The sequence below is a fragment of the Dermochelys coriacea genome, chromosome 13 (genome assembly GCF_009764565.3).
Source record: "Dermochelys coriacea isolate rDerCor1 chromosome 13, rDerCor1.pri.v4, whole genome shotgun sequence".
Classification (NCBI taxonomy): domain Eukaryota; kingdom Metazoa; phylum Chordata; order Testudines; family Dermochelyidae; genus Dermochelys; species Dermochelys coriacea.
Window position 1 is genome coordinate 20,422,782 of NC_050080.1, and position 21,938 is coordinate 20,444,719.

General features: G+C 44.6%; 1 protein-coding gene across 2 annotated transcripts; it reads left to right on the forward strand.

Moving 5' to 3' along the window:
• Positions 1–2,897: 2,897 nt before the first annotated feature.
• Positions 2,898–21,938, forward strand: YWHAB (tyrosine 3-monooxygenase/tryptophan 5-monooxygenase activation protein beta). 2 transcript variants are annotated; one of them, XM_038369784.2, is made up of 6 exons: positions 2,898–3,123; positions 13,868–14,169; positions 15,238–15,361; positions 17,466–17,629; positions 19,224–19,319; positions 20,054–21,938. In XM_038369784.2, the coding sequence occupies exons 2-6, from the start codon at positions 13,870–13,872 to the stop codon at positions 20,108–20,110; spliced, it is 741 nt and encodes a 246-aa protein (XP_038225712.1). In that variant the 5' UTR covers positions 2,898–3,123; positions 13,868–13,869; the 3' UTR covers positions 20,111–21,938. The 2 variants fall into 2 exon arrangements, with proteins under 2 accessions (XP_038225712.1, XP_038225711.1); XM_038369783.2 differs by lacking the exon at positions 2,898–3,123 and adding an exon at positions 4,017–9,367.

Consider the following 21,938-nt stretch of genomic DNA (forward strand, 5'->3'; position numbering starts at 1 on the left):
CCCCCCCTCAGCCTCCCCACGACCCCACCCCTCTCTACCACCTCATCCCCCCTCAGCCTCCCCACGACCCCACCCCTCTCTACCACACCATCCCCCCTCAGCCTCCCCACAGCCCCACTCAAGTACCCATCCCTATCCCCTCAGCCTCCTCACGACCCCACCCCTCTCTACCACCTCATCCCCTCTCAGCCTCCCCACGACCTCACCCCTCTCTACCACACCATCCCCCCTCAGCCTCCCCACGATTCCACCCCTCTACCACCCCCATTCCCCCTCAGCCTCCCCACAGCCCCACTCAAGTACCCCATCCCTATCCCCTCAGCCGCCCCATGACCCCACCCCTCTCTACCACCCCATCCCCCCTCAGCCTCCCCACGACCCCACCCCTCTCTACCACCCCATCCCCTCTCAGCCTCCCCACAGCCCCACTTAAGTACCCCATCCCTATCCCCTCAGCCTCCTCACGACCCCACCCCTCTCTACCACCTCATCCCCCCTCAGCCTCCCCACGACCCCACCCCTCTCTACCACACCATCCCCCCTCAGCCTCCCCACGATTCCACCCCTCTACCACCCCATTCCCCCTCAGCTTCCCCACAGCCCCACTCAAGTACCCCATCCCTATCCCCTCAGCCTCCCCACGACCCCACCCGTCTCTACCACTCCATCCCCCCTCAGCCTCCCCACGACCCCATCCCCTCTCTACCACCCCATCCCCCCTCAGCCTCCCCACGATCCCACCCCTCTCTACCACCCCATCCCCTCTCAGCCTCCCCACAGCCCCACTTAAGTACCCCATCCCTATCCCCTCAGCCTCCCCAGGACTCCACCCCCCTCTACCACCCCACCCCCTCTCAGCCTCCCCACAGCCCCACTCAAGTACCCCATCCCTATCCCCTCAGCCTCCCCATGACCCCACCCCTCTCTACCACCCCATCCCCTCTCAGCCTCCCCATGACCCCACCCCTCTGTACCACTCCATCCCCCTCAGCCTCCCCACAGCCCCACTCAAGTACCCCATCCCTATCCCCTCAGCCTCCCCACGACCCCACCCGTCTCTACCACCCCATCCCCCCTCAGCCTCCCCACGACCCTACCCCTCTCTACCACCCCATCCCCCCTCAGCCTCCCCACGACCCCACCCCTCTCTACCACACCATCCCCCCTCAGCTTCCCCACAGCCCCACTCAAGTACCCCATCCCTATCCCCTCAGCCTCCTCACGACCCCACCCCTCTCTACCACCTCATCCCCTCTCAGCCTCCCCACGACCTCACCCCTCTCTACCACACCATCCCCCCTCAGCCTCCCCACGATTCCACCCCTCTACCACCCCATTCCCCCTCAGCCTCCCCACAGCCCCACTCAAGTACCCCATCCCTATCCCCTCAGCCTCCCCATGACCCCACCCCTCTCTACCACCCCATCCCCCCTCAGCCTCCCCACAACCCCACCCCTCTCTACCACCCCATCCCCTCTCAGCCTCCCCACAGCCCCACTCAAGTACCCCATCCCTATCCCCTCAGCCTCCTCACGACCCCACCCCTCTCTACCACCTCATCCCCCCTCAGCCTCCCCACGACCCCACCCCTCTCTACCACACCATCCCCCCTCAGCCTCCCCACGACCCCACCCCTCTCTACCACCCCATCCCCTCTCAGCCTCCCCACAGCCCCACTTAAGTACCCCATCCCTATCCCCTCAGCCTCCTCACGACCCCACCCCTCTCTACCACCTCATCCCCCCTCAGCCTCCCCACGACCCCACCCCTCTCTACCACACCATCCCCCCTCAGCCTCCCCACGACCCCACCCCTCTCTACCACTCCATCCCCCCTCAGCCTCCCCACGACCCCACCCCTCTCTACCACCCCATCCCCCCTCAGCCTCCCCACGATCCCACCCCTCTCTACCACCCCATCCCCTCTCAGCCTCCCCACAGCCCCACTTAAGTACCCCATCCCTATCCCCTCAGCCTCCCCAGGACTCCACCCCCTCTACCACCCCACCCCCTCTCAGCCTCCCCACAGCCCCACTCAAGTACCCCATCCCTATCCCCTCAGCCTCCCCATGACCCCACCCCTCTCTACCACCCCATCCCCTCTCAGCCTCCCCATGACCCCACCCCTCTGTACCACTCCATCCCCCCTCAGCCTCCCCACAGCCCCACTCAAGTACCCCATCCCTATCCCCTCAGCCTCCCCACGACCCCACCCCTCTCTACCACCCCATCCCCTCTCAGCCTCCCCACAGCCCCACTTAAGTACCCCATCCCTATCCCCTCAGCCTCCCCAGGACTCCACCCCCTCTACCACCCCACCCCCTCTCAGCCTCCCCACAGCCCCACTCAAGTACCCCATCCCTATCCCCTCAGCCTCCCCATGACCCCACCCCTCTCTACCACCCCATCCCCTCTCAGCCTCCCCATGACCCCACCCCTCTGTACCACTCCATCCCCCCTCAGCCTCCCCACAGCCCCACTCAAGTACCCCATCCCTATCCCCTCAGCCTCCCCACGACCCCACCCGTCTCTACCACCCCATCCCCCCTCAGCCTCCCCACGACCCCACCCCTCTCTACCACACCATCCCCCCTCAGCCTCCCCACGATTCCACCCCTCTACCACCCCATTCCCCCTCAGCCTCCCCACAGCCCCACTCAAGTACCCCATCCCTATCCCCTCAGCCTCCCCATGACCCCACCCCTCTCTACCACCCCATCCCCTCTCAGCCTCCCCATGACCCCACCCCTCTCTACCACTCCATCCCCCCTCAGCCTCCCCACAGCCCCACTCAAGTACCCCATCCCTATCCCCTCAGCCTCCCCACGACCCCACCCCTCTCAGCCTGCCCAGCTGCACTGTCCCCTCCTTGCGCACCGACCCCGCCCTCACCTCCCCGGTTGCCACAGCTGCCGAGAGGTTTCCTTTACCCGCCCACGAGCCCCGGCCGACGGCGCCTCTGGCCCAATGGGGAGAATGGGGCGTGTCCCGCCACCGGAAGGGGCGAGCGGCTGGCACCGGAAGTGGGGGCTGGAGCCGCCGGAGGGTGTGTGCGGGAGCGAAGCGGCCGCCGCTCTCCGAGTCTCCTGACCCGCCCGGGACCGAGCTGTGAGCCCTCCGCCAGGTGAGGGTCTCGGGCCCGTCCCCATCGCCCCGGGGACAGCGTACGGGGGCGGGAGTCGCGAAGAGGCCTCGGGGCCTCGCCCCTTCCTTCCTCCCCGGGAAGGCGGACGGGCGCTGCGCGGCTCGACAGGCCCAAGGGCTCGCGGAAGTAGGAGGGGGCAGGTCCCCTAGCCTCGGCCGGCCCGGCTCCGACCTCTCTCGGGGGTGGCAGGGCCCGGGGCGGGAGGGGCACGCGGCGGGCAGAGGCCTTCGCAGGCAGCGCTGTGGGGCGTGTCTCTCCGGGGAGCCGGGCGGGGAAGTGGAGCCGCCCAGGTAACGGTGTGACCCCCTCCCCTCCGGCTGCGGGCAGCACCGCCTTCTCTAGGCTCTCTCAGCCCAGCCCCACCTCGGCTGAGTCACCTCCTCCCCCGAGGGCTGGGCTGGCCTCGCCTCGCACACCTGTGTGTAGCAGGCGTCGCTGGCAGGGGCTGTTCCCTTGGCCGTGACTGACACCTTTCGGCTCCTACCGGCTGGGAAAGAGCCTCCCCCTTCTAGTCTGAGTCTCGGCTTCTCGTTCCAAAGGCTCCCTGCGATCTCTCTGTCCTGGGCCAGGATGCCCAGCTGCGTGCACTGGGGGCCCCCGCCGTGTTGCTCCACGCAAATCAGATTCCTGTGCTGCAGGCATTGCCTACCTTAAATAAACATCTCTTGCTGTGCTCAGGAGAAGGCAATCATTTCCATGGCTCTTCATAGCATACTTTTCACATAGGTAGTCGTGATGTTGTTTCAAACAAATAGGGAGGAGGTAAGGATGCAGTCCTCATATCTTTATAGAATAATATGTGGGTGTAGGAGCACAGATACAATGCCTAGCACAATGGGTTCCTGGTCCATGACTAGGACTGCTAAATGTTATAGTAATACAAATAACAAAGGTGGTATATTATTTATGACTAGCCTCTGCTGTGGCACAAAGCAGAACTAAATGTAGGCAGGCATGAGGAGGAAAGAATACAGGTTTGGGCAACAGGAACAACTTCTAAGACTTCTTAGAAAAACCTATAAACTGCCCTGATGAGGTTATAATCCACAGATGTTATCTTGTGCACTGCAAGTATCTGTACCACGCAGACATTGTCACTGAGTGAAGATTCCAACTAAACTGTAGTAATTTATTTCATTCAGTCTTTTTGAAGTTGTAGTAACTCTTCCTAACAAGGAAGCAGATTGAAAGATATATAATACTTTAAAAGCTAAATTATACTGTATGTGTAACTTCAATAGCTTGAAAACATTCATAAGGCTGTAAAACTTTTATAGCTTTAGGAGTGATTAGGTTACCTAAATCAGAAGTCTCACGAACTGTCTCAGTGCATTTTGTGCAGGAGGATGTATCTTTTTTGATAGTTCACCAGAACAGAGTCCATTTAAAAAAAAAACAAAAACAAAAAAAACCCTTGAAAGTATAAATTCACCCTTCCAGAGAGAAAAAACACTATTTATTTTTGGGTCTTAGATCCCAAAGTGGTGGGCAATTAGCAAATAGTTGATTGCAAATGAAGTGTTCTGGCCATGTACCTATATTTAGATTTTGAATTAATTTGATATGAACGAAGTGAAACACCATTAAAGCAAATGGGGTCCAGTGCAGACTTGCACACTCAGTTTTGTCAGTGCACCATCTTCTGACCTGCAATATCCTTGCTATTCTGGTTCTCACTATCTTTTAAGCAGAGCAGGCTAAGTGTTTGGTTTTTGTTATGTGCACAAATAGACTAGGATGAGACTGAGTTGGAAGGCACAACTGGCACATAAATAAGGTTTGGAACTATGTTCTTCAGACAGAAGGCTAGTGTCCCGATACACATTATATTAAAACTAAAGCATTGCAGTGGTATGGCTTTTTATTTTGCTACAGTCTTATCCCATCCTATAATAGAAATACTTTCACTTTAATATTAGTGAAGGTGATTTGCTGTAATATGAACACATTTATTTTGGCATGAGTTTTACACCTGAGGGAAGATGTTTCTGGGGAAACTCACTACTTTCATCTGTACCCTAGCCAGAAATTATTATAGTAGTTGGAACAAAAATCTAACCATGTTAAGTACATTCCTGTTTCCACTTGTAAGTGTCCTTTACGTATATAGCACTGTAGATGTGCATAATAGTTTGGACAGAATGACAGATCCCTACTCCAAGGAGTTTACAATCTAAGGACTTGTTTACATGGGGAAATAGCCTGGAATAGCTAATATACAATAGCTATTCTGCATTAGCTCCACATATGGACACTCTTATTCTGTAGTAGGGGTGTCTGTCCAATTTACTTTAATCGACTTTGCAAGTGGATTAAGCTAAACTGCAAAAAGACACTCTTTTAGCATATATCTCTACAGCAATTGGGAGATGTGACTGCAGCACATGTAGCCATACCTGGCTCTAACTTGCCCATTAAAAATAGCAGTGAAACTGCAGTGGCATGGGCTTGTCACCTGAATACATATCTAGTGTCCCAGAGGGCTTGTACTCAAGGGCTTGCTAGCCTGTGCTGCGTTGCCTTAGATGCTATTTTTAGCTAGCTAGCTAGATCAAAGCTAGTTTGGGAATGCCTATGCATGCTGCAGTCACACCTCCCAACTGCTGTGTAAAGATACTCTAATGTGCGGTGCTAGAGTGGAATAGCTATTGGGCTTTAAATTCACAACCTAGCTTATTTCACCCTAACTGTGAAGACGTGCCCTAAGTAAATAACGTAGCAAGGGGTGACAAAAAGGTGTGGGAAAAGGGTTGTGTATATATAGGAAGGTGATTGTGCAGAAAGAGATCATAAGGCTTGCTTACTTGTCAGTTTTTTTCTCTAAGTTTTAATGAAGATTTTGGGGCAGTGTTTGGAGTGGCAGAAGGGTGACCAGATGTCACAATTTATTAGGAACAGACCTGATATTTGGGGCTTTGTCTTATATAAGTGCCTATTACTCATCACTCCCTGTCCTGATTTTTCACACTTCCTATCTGGTCACCTAGGTGGTGGACACATTGGAAAGCTAACTGAAAGAAATGAGTTTTGTTGAGGGATTTGGAAGAGAGTAAGGCTACATAATATACAGTTGGAGAGGATATTCCACATATTATACTACCTGTTTAAAGCCCTAGAATATGGAAAGTGCGTTTTACTAATCTTACTGGTCAACCTAATGGTGATCGAGGAGAAATCTAGCTTTCTGTGTTTGGGTAAAATCTTACTGGAAATGTACAATTTCCTGATATGTCACTTTTTAATAATACATACTACCATGGGGGGAACACTTTATTTCCATTAGCTTGGAGTGATGAACGGATTTTTTTTTTTTTTTTTGTGGAAAGGCAATGAATGAGAAATGCTGATGTCAGTGAGTAATCTGTATTTAGTTTCCAGTGTTCTTCCTCGCCACTCCTAAATCCGTAGGACAAGATAAAGAACACAACTCTAGCGAAGTGGGGAAAAAAATGGTATTAAAAGGTAAACAGGCTTCTTGTACTTAATTTGTAGGGAGCTGAAGAATGCATTGATTTAAAGAGTACACATCAGCAGTGGTGCCTGCTGTGTGAGCTGTATGGTGGATATCATCTGCATCATCCAAACTGTCTCTTGTCAGTACTACTTTTGTTCTTGCATTAGCATGCACATGACTGAATTATGAAGGAAGCCTTTCCCTTTGTTTTGGACGCAATTGCCTCCTTTTGAATCCCCATCTAGGCTCCAAACTTATGGAACTGGAGTGTGGGATGCTATGTAATTGATATGGATTTTTCATTTTGAGGTGAATTGCCACATTAATGTCACCAGCTAAAACCAAATCAGATATGTTGAAGGGCTTTTCACTTTTGGTAGGCAGATCTGCAAATATCTCCTGTACTATTTTATACTAAATTTTGTAGCAGTTTTGTGATGGGAATAAATGCATACGAGTCTGAAACTACCAAACTTATCCCTTGTGACCAAATCTAGATTTAAACTAATTTCTCCAAAAGTGAAAGGTTAGTGTATTAACCCACTTTTCTGCCTGACTTCTTATTGACGTATATGGTAAACCAATAATTGCATTCCTTTCTTTCCCAAATCTTTTCTAATGGAGAAATGTTTGTCTAATTATTTCTACATAACAAGCATTAAAACTATTAAAAAAAAAAAGGATCAATGACCTATTTAGCATCAAAAGAACAGGTCATTGAAAGCAAACTTCAGGACAGCGAAGTACTGTTTTGCCAGTTCAATATATTATGTAAGTCAGATATTTTTCAATGCCAGTTTTTCATCTGCTTTCTACAGTGTTTAAATGCAGTTACATCTGATCTGATTTGACTGTTGGTCTTGAATAGTTCATGAAGGTTGGAAGCAGTAGAGCCTATAAAAGCAGGCATGATCGCTGTCAAGTAATTTGGGCCTAAAATATGGTTTATCATAGAGCTCTTGTAATCTGGTGGGGAATGTTGAGTGTCTAAACATTTTTATCTCAACTGTCATTAAAATTTACATAAATCCCAAATTCACCACCTTTGTCCTTGCTTGCAAGTCCTGTGGGTTTACTTTGACCTTGGGTGCCCTTTCTAAAATGACTGTGGCTTTCTCCCGCTCCTTACTTCCCCTCTCACCTAAAGGAGCCAGGGGCAGCTATAAACCAGTGTCTTTTACAGATACCTACCTCTGGCAGTACAATTATTAAAAAGAAGTCCAATCCAGGCCATGTCTACATAAGCAAGCAAACTCGGCTGAAACCTTTTAATTCCTTTGTAGACAGAGTTCAATACCTTTAAGATCACTTGACCTGGTTGTGGTGTTGGACCCTAGGCTAGACAGGACCTAGATATTTTCTCAGCTTGCAGGAGTGGGAAGAAGAGTGATGGCTTCAGTGGCTAATACATAGGAGTATTAGATTCAAAGTTCTGGTATCTGAGTGCTTACTGGCTTTGAACACTCTGGTTGCTGGCATTCTTGATCAGAGATAGTGTGCAATCATTGCCTTTTAGAGGGGTTCTAAGCCCTGGTTTGGCATGCTCTTCTTAAAAATCTGAAATCTGCACTAGTGTCTGTCACCTTCTACTTAGAATTAACAAGCCCTGTTCTCAGAACTCTTCCATGGCTGTGACTTGCAACAGCAACCCCCCCCCCCAAAGTATCTATGCTACATTAGACAATTCCTGTCACTCTCTCACTACAGTTGTTGTTGAATGTACTGCTCTTAGGGCTTGGCTACACTTGCGAGTTACAATGCAATAAAGGAGCCCCAGGTGCACTACTCACTACCCGTCCACATTGGGAAGGTACATAGAGTGCTCTGACTCCGTTGCTACAGCGCTGCTGGTACTCCACCTCAGCGAGTGGAATGATGTTTGCTGCTCCCTGGCTGGAGCGCCACAGCACCAGTGTGAACGAGGTGTTGCATTACTGCGTTCTGATCAGCCTCCGGAAACGTCCCATAATCCCCTTAAGTCAAGTGGCCACTCTTGTCATTGTTTTTGAATTGCTGCAGGATGCAGATATGCCCTTTGAAATCTCAATTTCTGACAGCCGGCTGCTTTGTCTCGGAGCAGATAAGCAACCATTACTGTGGAATGCTGTGTGAGAGAGAGTGGCGGGGGTCAGGAGGGGGATCTTTTGGTGTCTGAACTTACAAGACAGCATGCTGACATGCTCTCAGCCCCCACAAAAACCCACTCTCTCTCCCCCTACATACACGCAACATAATCCTTGTCACACTCCACCCCACTGCCCCCCCCATTTGAAAAGCATGTTGCAGTCACTTGCATGCTGGGATAGCTGCCCATAGTGCACCACTCCCAATGCCACTGCAAGTGCCGCAAATGTGGCCTCGCCAGTGTGCTTGAAGCTATCAGTGTGGACAGACTACAGTGCTTTCCCTACTGCGCTCTCCAAAGGCTGGTTTAACTCAAAGCGCTCTACATCTGCAAGTGTAGCCGTGCTCTTAGTTGCAGATAATCACCACTGGTGACTTCCATTTGTGACCTAAGAACATGTCCAGCCCAGGCATCCCGGAGATGCTTGTTCCAGGCTGTGGCACACTAATCTATTGTTAGGAAGGACATAGCTTTCAGCTCCTTTATGGGAGGGACCAGCTATAACTGATAGTGGCTTTTTTGTTTTGTTTTTTTCAAACATCACTCCTTTCCTTGTGTCTTTTTTTCCTTCTGGCAAACACTTCCCTCTTATGGAGCCCAAGTCATCATAGCTCTGCAAAGCCCTTCTCCAAGCTTCTAACAAGGTAAGCAATGGAGAATCAAGACTCTAACAGTGTTCCTTTATACAGCAAACCCTTCAGTGAGAGTGATGGTAGGTGTGTACTGCCAGATTATCCACATTTTGTTGTGGGGCAATGGCTTTCTTCTTGGAAGAAAACACTGTGGTATTTGAATTGTTAAATTTGTTTTACTGAACAGCACTTCATACTTTTGTAGCAAACCTACTAACAATGAAAGATTCTAGGACAAGTTAAAATAGTCAAATCAACGAATAAATTGAGGCTCCAACACTGGCATCTCAAACTCTGGTACAAATGTACACAATTAATGAAGTTCTTATTGAAGAAGTCAGACTTTTTTAGTAAGTAGTGTGAGCGGTCTTTAAGATGTACACATAATTTAGACAGTCCAATAACTAAGGATAGATAACATGTTTTGTATGTCTTGTACTTGCGTTTGGGTTGAACAGTCAATTTTGTCAGACTTTCTTCTGTACCTTCTCTATGCCTTTCCTGTTCCCTCTGTGGTTTCCCTAATGTGCCCTTAAGTGAACCCAGTGACTGCCATGAAGGGACTTGCATTTAAAGATAAATATATGTATTAGCATCGTGTTAATAAACCCTCCACAGTTCCTAAACTGAACGCTGCACAGGTAATTTGTTTTGCGATCCATAGCACTACTTCTGCTGTGCTACTGAAAAAGTACAGATAGAATATAACATAAACTTTTTTAATAATAAAATGCAAACTTCTTTAGAACTACTTGTCTCTATATTTCAGCATGCAGACTATTTTTCAAAACAAAAATCCAAATCATATGGTAATGGTATTGTGTAAACTGCTTGTGGTAAACCTAAAGGTGACTACAGTGGAAGTGCCTCAAGAGGCAATGCAGGTTGAGGAAATTGGAGTCATATAATTATGTGAGATATTTTAGTATTTATGGCTTGCTTTCATACACTATAAAACACTGTTTATATAGACATACTTTGATCTTCAAATTAACAGTGAAAGTTAGGGGATCCCCAGCTGTGAACTAGTTACTGTGTTAAGCATGTAAATTGAATTCATTTCATAATTGAAAGTCTAGCAATTTGGGAAGTGGCAAGAAGGTGGTGGAATATTGTTGACTTGAAAAACAGAGCACTGTAACTCTACATCATTAGTTCATCTGAACTGGTTCATGCTGGTCATAATAGTGACCAAAAAATGTTGCTATTTGACTGATCTGTCTTTTCAACTTACATTTTTACTAGGCAGTATATTTATTAAGGCTATATCTACGCTGTGCGCTTAAGGGTATGATTCCCCTGCTCACGTATACGTACTTGTTCTAGCCCTTGTCAAGCTAGTGCAAATAGTAATAGCAGCGGAGCTGCAGTAGTGTTAGTGGCAGTGGAGGCATGGCTTAGCTGTTTTGAGTACAAACCCACCTGAACCTCATGGGTATATACTCATCATGGCTAAGCTATGCCTCCGCTGCCATTATCCTATTCAGATTATTATTATCATTATCCAGATATCTGTTGCTATCTATACTTATGCTAGCTCAATGAGAGCTAGCGCAAGCATTTGTAAGCGAGCAGGGAAATCACACCTCTAGCTTGTAGTGTAAATGTAACCTAAGTGGATGCATTACAAAAAAAAAAAAACAAAAAACCTGTCTCTCACTTGGAATTCTTACTTGGAGTCATCTTCTTTCATATGTCTTGGGTAGATAACATGATTACAAATTTATATCTAAGTTTGATAGCCAGCACAATGCCGCAGGCCCCTGGCAAAAGAACGAAGGGGACACTCAGATATGATGTGCTCCATCATTTGTGCCTGGTGACCACAGTTGCATACAGGTGTTTGCCTCATTTTCCATTTAAAGAGGGTTTGTCCACACATCCCATGAGATGTCCTGATGTGATTCAGTCTGCATCAGTCTTTCCGAAATAAATCAAAACCCGGTGGTTCCTCAGCAGGCTCAGTGATGAGCTGACTTTTGGAGTCTGCAGTAGCCAGTGATACAAACCAACTACTATGTCTCCCTAGAGTCGAGCCTTCCTGGCAAAGACAGAGCCATGTTAGTGAAGTAAAATAAGTTAACTCACTGTTGGTACCTATTTTTGTCTTCGGGGAGAGCGGCAATCTTAATATCAATTTGGCACCTTTTAAAAGTGCCAGGTTCCACTGGTTTAAAAGCTGTGTTTGAAAGAGAACTAGACTTAATGCAGAACTACATGTGCAAGAGGACTCCATTTTCTGGGATGGCTTCTTTCAGCAAAAAATCTGTATTGATCCAATGGCTCACAGAACAGGCACATCCATAAGCATATACCACACAAGTCCTTTGTTCAAACTTAGTTGTATACATAAAAAGAAAAGGAATACTTGTGGCACCTTAGAGACTAACAAATTTATTTGAGCATAAGCTTTCGTGAGCTACAGCTCACTTCATCGGCTGCATTCAAAAGCTTATGCTCAAATAAAGTTGTTAGTCTCTAAGGTGCCACAAGTACTCCTTTTCTTTTTGCGAATACAAACTAACACTGCTGCTACTCTGAAACCAGTTGTATACGTTACCACTGTGCCTTGCAGACACATAGAACATAGCAGTGAGGAAAAGCCATTTTCCTTACTAACTCCAGCATCCATTGTCCTGAGGCAGAAGTTCTTAAACTGCTCAGTGAGAGTTGGTCATATAGCATATATCTGACCTTATTTCCAGCTGCTAAATTGCATTTCAGAAAAGATGAGTGTTTCTTTCCATGTAAGCAATTACTTTACAATTGCATGACTGTCATGTGGGCCACATCCTTTCTCCCTCAATCTCTGTATTAAAATATGGTAGACATTGAAAATGCTGCAGGATAGCAGGGTTGATTGTCTCAAAAATCTCCATGTGTAGAGAAACACGGATATAAGAAATAATTTTCCTGTTAGGGCACTATAAAAACATTTTCTCTGGTATCAAACACTGCAGCTTTATTTTGCTGTTTTAAGTATCCACAAAAGCATTGCATTTTGCATCGACGTAAGGGAGGGCTGCTCAGTGACAGCAGAAGCTGTCCAGTGTTTCAGATGCTCCTGCTCTAAGAACATTATTTCTGTCATGGAAGAGTACTAGAGGATACTGTAACATGGACGAGTCCTGGTTTTGTTTTTTGGCAACTGTTTGAACATGCAACCTTTCCTCTCAGACTTCTGTTATTGTTAGATTGGGGTCATGGTATGATAAAGGGGATTGGAGGAGAAGTCTGTCTGGGGCGGGGGAAAGATTGATATGATTGGACATAACATCAGTATTAATGTCACATTTGAGAAGGTAATGTTCAGGTTCTTCCAGGAGTGTGATTGGTTGTGATCCTTAAATGTTACAGAAGATGCTGATTAGGCCTCAAGTGGAGTATTGTGTCCAGTTCTGGGTGCCACATTTCAGGAAAGATGTGGACAAATTGGAGAAAGTCCAGAGAAGAGCAACAAAAATGATGAAAGGTCTAGAAAACATGACCTATGAGGGAAGATTGAAAAAATTGGGTTTGTTTAGTCTGGAGAAGATAAGATTGAAAGGGGACATAACAGTTTTCAGGTACATAAAAGGTTGTTACAAGGAGGAGGGAGAAAAATTGTTGTTCTTAACCTCTGAAGATAGGACAAGAAGCAATGGGCTTAAATTGCAGCAAGGAAGGTTTAGGTTGGACATTAGGAAAAACTTCCCAACTGTCAGAGTGGTTAAGCACTTGAATAAATTGCCTAGGGAGGTTGTGGAATCTCCATTGGAGATTTTTAAGAGCACGTTGGACAAACACCTATCAGGGATGGTCTAGATAATACTTAATCCTGCCATGCGTGCAGGGGACTGGACTGGACCTCTTGAGGTCCCTTCCAGTCCAATGATTCTATGCTGCTCTTTCTACTTGATAAGTTTATGGAGGAGATGGTATGATGGGATTTTGGTAAGTAATTGATCTTTAAATATTCAGGGAAAATAGGCCAAATCCCCTGAGATGGGATATTAGATGGATGGGATCTGAGTTACCCAGGAAAGAATTTTCTGTAGTATCTGGCTGGTGAATCTTGCCCATATGCTCAGGGTTTAGCTGATTGCCACATTTGGGGTCGGGAAGGAATTTTCCTCCAGGGCAGATTGGAGAGGCCCTGGAGGTTTTTCGCCTTCCTCTGTAGCATGGGGCATGGTTGACTTGAGGGAGGCTTCTCTGCTCCTTGAAGTCTTTAAACCATGATTTAAGGACTTCAATAGCTCAGACATGGGTGAGGTTTTTCATAGGAGTGGGTGGGTGAGATTCTGTGACCTGCACTGTGCAGGAGGTCAGACTAGATGATCAGAATGGTCCCTTCTGACCTTAGTATCTATGAATCTAGTGAAATAACCAAAATATAAAGTTAAACTCTTGCTAGTAACTCACTACATTGATCGGGAAGAAGACAGACTTCCCACTTATGATCATGATTTATACTGTATCCCCTTTTACCTTTATCATTTGTTTTCCACAACCTGTTTTTCTCCTTTTAAGGAATGACTATGGATAAAAGCGAGCTGGTACAGAAAGCCAAACTGGCCGAACAGGCTGAGCGCTATGATGACATGGCTGCTGCTATGAAGGCTGTCACTGAGCAAGGACATGAACTGTCCAATGAAGAAAGGAATTTACTCTCTGTTGCCTATAAGAATGTGGTTGGTGCCCGTCGCTCTTCCTGGCGTGTAATTTCCAGCATTGAACAGAAAACAGAGAGGAATGAGAAGAAACAGCAGATGGGAAGAGAGTATCGTGAGAAAATTGAGGCTGAATTGCAGGATATCTGCAATGATGTTCTGGTAATAATCCAGCAGCAAAAATAACAGCAGTAGTTAGCATTGCAGCAATTGCCAGGGAGGCTTAAGGAGCCTCACTTACTGAGATGCTAAAGATCCAGGCAGGAAGATAATTTCTTATGGCTCTGGGTAAAGAACTTGGCTGGGTTTAGTAATTGAGTCTTCTAGTTTCTTTCATGTAACTGTATTTAGTTTCTCTTAAAGTGCTATCACCTACCAAATATCAAAACAAAACAAAACCATCTATTAGCCAAAGTCACAAAACCTGTTAGGCAGAGATTAATATGGAAGATGATTGGGGGAGAAGGGGGAAGACACCAGAAGGATCTGTGACCAGCTGCCCTGGCAAGAAGCCCATCACTTACACTCGGGTGCTGGGATTCTTAGCAGGGTGCTGTTCCTATCTGGTGGGGGAGAGTGGGTGATAGATGCTCCTATGTCTTTTAATCACCTGAAATTTTAAGCCTCTACCCATATTCTTTTGTGGACAGGAGAGGAGCTAGCGTTTTCCCGCACACCAGTTTCCTGGCTTCTCTGAAGTTAGGGGTCGAGGGATTCTGCTCTTTTGTGGTTGCCTCCGTCAAGGCCCTAATGCATGTGGAGGGGAGAGGGTTCCTGGTACTCCTCTTGCATCCATTTTTGAGTCCTGTTTCTCTGAATACGCAAGTGCAGCCTCTATTGCTACTCATAACTTTAGACAACTTCATTGCTGTCCACAGTTCTAAACAGCAGCAGTGAAAGTAATCAGACTCTTGTGACTCTCGTGCTGCCAAACAGCAGCAAAATTACGAATAGCAGTGCAAGCCCTGGAGCGCTGTACCTGCGGACTCATGAACACAGCACTGCATCAGTTTGCATATGAAAAGCTGTCCTTGCCATCAGGAGGACTATCAACTTTTTGGAGCTGAAATTTTGCAGAAATGAATGGTATAGGTCCTCAACAGGGCAAGTTTGCCACTCCCCAGTGGATTTTTCTCTACGCTTTGGTAGTGGATAATAAACTTTGTGTGTGTAGGTTTATCATTCCTGTGACTTTCATGACAAAAGCATCTGTGATGCTTCCTCTTTCAGGAACTCTTGGATAAGTACCTTATTGTCAATGCCACACAGCCAGAAAGCAAGGTCTTCTATTTGAAAATGAAAGGCGATTACTTCAGATATCTTTCGGAGGTGGCATCTGGAGACAGCAAACAAAGTAGGTAGAGTTAAAATCGTTTTACACACATGCGCACACAGAGAGAGAGGGAGGGAGAGATAGCTGATCAGAAGTCAAATGGCCACTAAGCAGAATGAAGTATGGAGAGAAATGTTTGTTTTCAGTGAGGAGTATTTATATAGATATCAACATTCACTAACTATTGAAAACAAGCATTGTCTAGTTGCTCTTGTCATGCTTCTCTGTAGTGCCTTCCTCAGGGCAGATTGTCAGAAAACAGGGCAGATACCTCAAGCTGGTGGTGTGTTCTATAATTAGATTTCACCAAGCCAGTGACGTACGTGAATTCCTGGATCACTATAACAGTCTTACCATGGAGTCACAGATAGACTGGAGAGAGTCTAAAGGGACTATCTTACCACACAGACAAACTGGACTTTGTGAGAAAAGGTCTCTTAAACCAAAAATCACACCACATAAGGTTGCTCTCAGGCCCGAGAGACCAGTCACTTCCCCCCAATCAGTTGGTACTCTAGATCTTACACCAAAGACAATGCTGGTAGCCAATTGTATAGTAAACTAACTAAAGGTTTATTACCTAAGAAAAGGAAATGTTATTGAGAGGTTAAAACAGGTAAAATATATGTACAGGTGACTCACAGTTTGTAATTCCAAATGGTGGCAGTGATGTAATAAACTTCCAGTTTCCAAAAAGTCTTTTCAGGGTACCCACAGAAAGCAAGCTGACAGTGTCACTACCACATATTTTTTTCTTTGACAGAGCGTGAGGAATATATTTTGAGTCTTTGACCTCTCATCATCATACACAATGAGCACTTGCTTTGAAATTAAATCTTTTCTGTTAGAGTTCTTCATTTGCATTCTATAATGCTTTTTTCTCATTTGGGTTATTTAGTTACAGGGGTATACACAATGTAAATGTTTGCTACTATGTTATAACAGGATACAGATAAGTGAAAACAATATAAGTAACATCCAATTCGTTTTCATGAAGTTAAAACATAAAGTACATTCTGTTATACATTTAATAATCACTTTGATCTATACTAATACACAAGTGAATAGGCCTAGGGCTTTGGCATGAGCTGGCACATGGTCTGCCAGTTCGTAACTCTGACCAAACAGCTCCCCCCCAACTCCCAAAAAACCCATTATAGGTGAGTCTCTGTAATTAACATCAAGCCAACCACACTGCCATCCCTCACTCAGCCTACTCTGTCCCCAAATATCTCTCCTCACATCCCTGAAAAGGATTTTCCACCTGTCTGAAAGTTCAGCAAATCCAGGATCTGGTAGCCTGAGAGGAGGAATGCATTATTTCCTCATGGAAAATGCCCTGCCAGTCATACTCTCCTAATTATATCAGGGGACCTAGCTGAAGTAACTTCACTGGTTGCAAGTTTGGTATCACATTTTGATAGGTGGACTCTCAAGTAACCAGGTCCTAAACCAATTAGAGTTCTCTAGGTTAAAACTAACACCTTGAACTTTGCCTGGAAGTCAGTGGGCAGGCAGTGCTGTTCATGGAGCAGGATCATAGGGCTACACAGTCTCTTTAGAGCTTGTTGTGCTACCCATTAGCCTGGGGAGGGGGCACTCAGTGCCTCTGTACTCCCAATTTTTAACCCATGGAATTCAGGACAAGAGGTTGCCTCTTGGACCCTTCCTTCTCAGAAGCATTAGGGAATGGCTCATTAGGGAATTCCCACTCCCAAGTTTTCTTCAGTGTTTACCTTCCAGAACTATTTCCTATTCCTCTGTTGGCTTCTAGCTTTTAAACACAATGCAGTTTGAGTTCAACAGTACTGACCACAACTATGTCTGATGGTTTTTTAATCTTTGTTTGATGTGTTGCATTTTAAATCTTATGAGCACTCCTGCATTAATAGCTTAGTTTTATTCTTAGATTTTTACCATTACAATTATTGAAGGAAATCCCACTGTGCTTGTTTTTTACATGTAGATATTTACTAACCTTCTAATTGGAATTGTTACCAGATGTCCAAAGTTCCTAAATTGCCCAGAGTAAGATGATGATAAATAATACCTTAAATACACGATGATAAAATAAGAGATGTAGTGACTTACCATGTATTAATCTTACTGAAATCGCTTTTTACAGCAACGGTATCAAACTCTCAGCAGGCTTACCAGGAGGCATTTGAAATTAGCAAGAAAGAGATGCAACCTACACACCCCATTCGGCTTGGTTTGGCTCTCAATTTCTCTGTCTTTTATTATGAGATATTAAATTCCCCTGAAAAAGCCTGTAGTCTGGCAAAGACGGTAAGCAGACTCATCTTATCAATATATTTGTCTGGGGGGAGGAAACTATTGAAGGTGAAAACTATTAAAGGTGTACAGTACTACCTCTGAAGGTAGTTTTGAGTGATCTATTCTTCTAAAAACAACTAGATTCTCTTTCAAGAGTACTCTGTCAACGGGAAGATGCCTGCCTCGGAGCTGCTGGCCTTCTTTCACACTAATATCTCTATCTTAATATATTTTCACATAAACCAGCAAAAGCATACTAGACTAATGACAATTACCCTGTGAGGAATAAGACAAGCTGCCCTCTTCACATTTTCACAGGATTCTCCCAGAAAGTACTTGTTTTGGAAATTTTAAAATGTTTGCATTAATCTAGAGCTCCTAAAATTGAAACTAATAACACTGTCTTTAGTTGAGCGTATTTCAAAAATTTGATGGGACAGTTTCTCCAGTGTGACTTTACCAGTGCTCTCCATTCATGACTTGTAACATCCCAATCTCTCTTCAGAGACCAAAACCGCTTTGGTTTGATTGGTGTGGCAAACTATTTGATGGTTTAATTGTGCCCAAATAGATCATAAATGAGTTAGTTTTTGTCTTTTACCTCTCCTTAAAATTAGACCAAATCTCTTTCTGAGAGATGAATAGCTCCAAGTGGTATTTTTATTAGTTCTACTTGCTTCAATTGAAAACTGTCAAGTAACAGCTTGGATAATGATGGCATTCAGAGTTACTTAGCGTATATGTACAGTGCACTTTGTTCAGGGTCCTAATATTTTGTAGCAAGAAAAGATTTTTCCCTTGCAATGCACTTACTACTGTTAGTTCAGCTATTTAAGTTACTAGGTTGTAAATCAATCTGTTTTAGAAATGTGGTTGCGTGTGTGATAGAAATCTATCTAAATAGAAAAAGGGGCCTTATTCATGGCAGCTATCAAACATGCTGCATGGACTTTGATGGAAGATTTTATAAAACAAGTTGGTGGCAACTATGGTTATATTAGTCTTTAGTGGAAAGTACACTGTTTCTTCCACTGTCACACTGTTTCCTATGTCTTTAGTTGCCTTTCTATATGCAGCAGATATGACCCTGAAGATACCTCTAATTTTTCAGCTTTAGCTCTACCTGCCCACTGCTTGTAATTCAAACCTTTGAGCCCTCCATTTTTAGTGAAGACACTCTAAGGAACTTGTCTGACAATGCTGCTCTTTAAATGGGTGGCTGGATTGGTTTTGAGCCATGTGAAGCAGTCCGTTCTGTGGGAGTGAGCACATTCACTTCTTGAGTATTCTATGCTGGTCTGGGAAGTAGAGTTGGTTCAAGAATTAATCTTAAAAGTCATCTAACAAAATAGAGTTCTTCCAGTCGGCCAGTGGCCTGGTCTTCACTTTGTTGTAGTTGAGCCTGGCTAGTACTTTTTTCTTTTGGGGAGAGGAAAAATATTCCTAGTTTTTTGTTGTTGTTCTCCCCCACCCCCAACTGAATTTTAAATGTAATATGGGAAAATTTTAAGAAAAAAATTATCTTTATAAATGAAACTGAATTCAGATGAGTATAGAATTTGAAAATCTGGTGTCTTTGCTCTGTAAACTGTATTGCCTCTTTCAGGCTTTTGATGAAGCGATAGCTGAGCTGGACACACTGAATGAAGAGTCTTACAAAGACAGCACTCTGATCATGCAGCTACTAAGGGACAACCTTACTGTAAGTATCACTGGGACAAACTACTACACTTTAAACTTGTCACTGTTGTAAATGTTAGGCTTTCAGGCTCCAATAAATAGGCTTTATCATGAGAAGTTTTGTATATTCCTCTGCTTTACAAATCACTTCTCTCATGGAGAAACCACCACACCAACTTGTGTAATTGGACCTATCTGAGAGCCATTGCCTCTGTATGTTAAATAAAATGACAGTTGCTGTATTAGCACAAGTTAGTAAGCCTTTCTGCAATCAATTGTCATTGAAAGGTGCACTTTTATTGACCGGTTTCAGAGTAGCAGCCGTGTTAGTCTGTATTTGCAAAAAGAAAAGGAGTACCTGTGGCACCTTAGAGACTAACAAATTTATTAGAGCATAAGCTTTCGTGAGCTACTGCTCACTTCATCGGATGCATCATGAAAGCTTATGCTCAAATAAATTTGTTAATCTCCAAGGTGCCACAAGTCCTCCTTTTCTTTTTATTGACCGTTTCCCAAAAGCTAACTTTCCTCCAGTGCGTACTGCCTGTAAGCTTCATTTGCTTTCTGTTCCTAAGCCTCCATCCAGCCTTCTGTTTTTAGTTCATTATTCTTTCTTTGCCACTAAATTCAACCATTTAATATTCTTTCATTAAGAAAATTGCACAACCTACAGCTAATTACCCCATCTCCCCTTTCCTGACAAATGTAATTAACTGCATGCTTTCAGCATAAACATGTGTTTGTATTTTCTTACAGCTATGGACGTCGGAAAACCAGGGAGATGAAGGGGATGCTGGGGAGGGAGAGAACTAATGGCTGTCCTGCTTCACTATATGTTCAATGTCACTCTGTATCCTACACATATATCCCTTTGTGCGACAAGCAAAAAGAATAGTACATCGACTTTCACAACCTCAACGTAGCAAAAACTGTCTGTGGGGTAAAAACAATTGGTTGGTGTTTTGTGTACTTAAAATGGAGATTGGTTATACAACTGCATTCTGAACTTATTATGAACATTTGCAGTTATGATTACCATGTTTATATTTTTAACTCAACACTGTGATTATGGGTTTTGTGATTGCAGCTGACTTTACAAAACTCTTCCTGGTAGAAACTAGATATTAATTATGTAACTCTGGAAAGCTTAATCTGGCACCAAAAATAGTCGAAGTACAATTCTGTTGTAAAGTTGTACAGAAAGTTATAAAAATTGTATTGTGACACTGGGGCATGGAAGGAAAACAATCCATTGTATGGCATTCCAGTTCAGTAACATACTTCAGTGAATTAGTTTAACAGGCACACTCTATAGACATTTTTAACCAAGTTTGGTGCACCGCTTTCAGTCAAAAGCTCACTTTAAATAATCTTACTTTTCTGAGAGTTTTTTTTGGGAGTATAGCTCCCTAGGTTTCCAAACTACATTGGCGAGTAATTGGGGTTTGACTTTGAAAAATGATCCAGTGCTCATACAACATGCATGACTAAAACCCCTTCCCACAGCAATAAATTACTTAGTTACAACTTGGACTCTTCTTCAGTAGTAAGATAGTGCACTACTGTCAACTTGCAACAGGAAAAAACTAATATTGTATAAATGGCCTTATTAGTTTTTTGGATAATACTGATAAGAGTAAAATAATGCAAAGATTGCATTTCACTTAGGAGAATTAAAATCTGCTTGGGTATTCCCACTCTGAACTCTATCTGGAAAAATTTCTAATATTCCACTCCGCTATCTTTGAATTCAGTTTATAGAAATCTTCCTCCCATTGAATTGATGTTCATCCTCACCCTCTCCCACCTGCTTTTAAAATTCATTAAAAAATTTCTGGACTCCTACATATGTTCCATTATTTGTGGATTATAAGTGATATCAGGGTGATGGAGAGACATGAGTGTGCTAGTGGACAGGTCTCTTACTCAGATATTTGAGAGTTGCTAGTGCTGCTGTAGTCTTCAGCTCTTAATGTCTGCCACTTTAAGCCAGATCCTGGTATTACCTAAAATTTTCAAGATTTCCCATTATTTCTTACTGGAATGCAGACCTTACACATTTGTAATGCTTGTTAGGAACGTGTGATATTAGAACTCCAAATGTCCTCATTTAGTTGTGTTCCCAAACAAGTCCAGTCAGATAAGACCTCATAAGAGTTGCATGAATAATGCAATGGAAACGATTAGGAATAGTCATCTATCAGTCTCCCAGTATCATTCCTCTACCATTTCTCCTAGCTGTAGAATCCATCTGTTTGTCTGTCCATCTGTCTCCTGGAGAGAGAATTTCATGCACTGATTTTAAAACTCCCCTCTACTAGCTGAACAAATAGTGCAGTTAATACTTGGCGCTTGATAAATGCAGTAGTGATGAATGTGGAACCGAGCCTGTCTGTATATCTGGTAGCTCTTTTCGCTTTGTTTTTACTGACCAGTATTCTGCCTAAAGTTTGCTTCTGTGACGGTTATATTGCTAGCACACACGTGGTTGTGAGAATAGTATAGCAAAAAAGAAATACCTGGTTATTGATGTACTAGATTTGTGTATGTCTTTTAAACAGTTCTAGTTTCACCTTACACAAAATAATCAGGAAAGTGTAAAAGAATTCAAAAGTGAATAATAAAAAAAAATTTATCAGTT

Excerpts from the sequence above, each read along its gene's own strand:
- YWHAB (XM_038369784.2), top strand. The coding sequence starts at position 13,870 with ATGACTATGGATAAAAGCGAGCTGGTACAGAAAGCCAAACTGGCCGAA. Across the intron at positions 14,170-15,237 it reads ATATCTGCAATGATGTTCTG|GAACTCTTGGATAAGTACCT; the intron begins GTAATAATCCAG and ends TTCCTCTTTCAG. Across the intron at positions 17,630-19,223 it reads CCTGTAGTCTGGCAAAGACG|GCTTTTGATGAAGCGATAGC; the intron begins GTAAGCAGACTC and ends TGCCTCTTTCAG.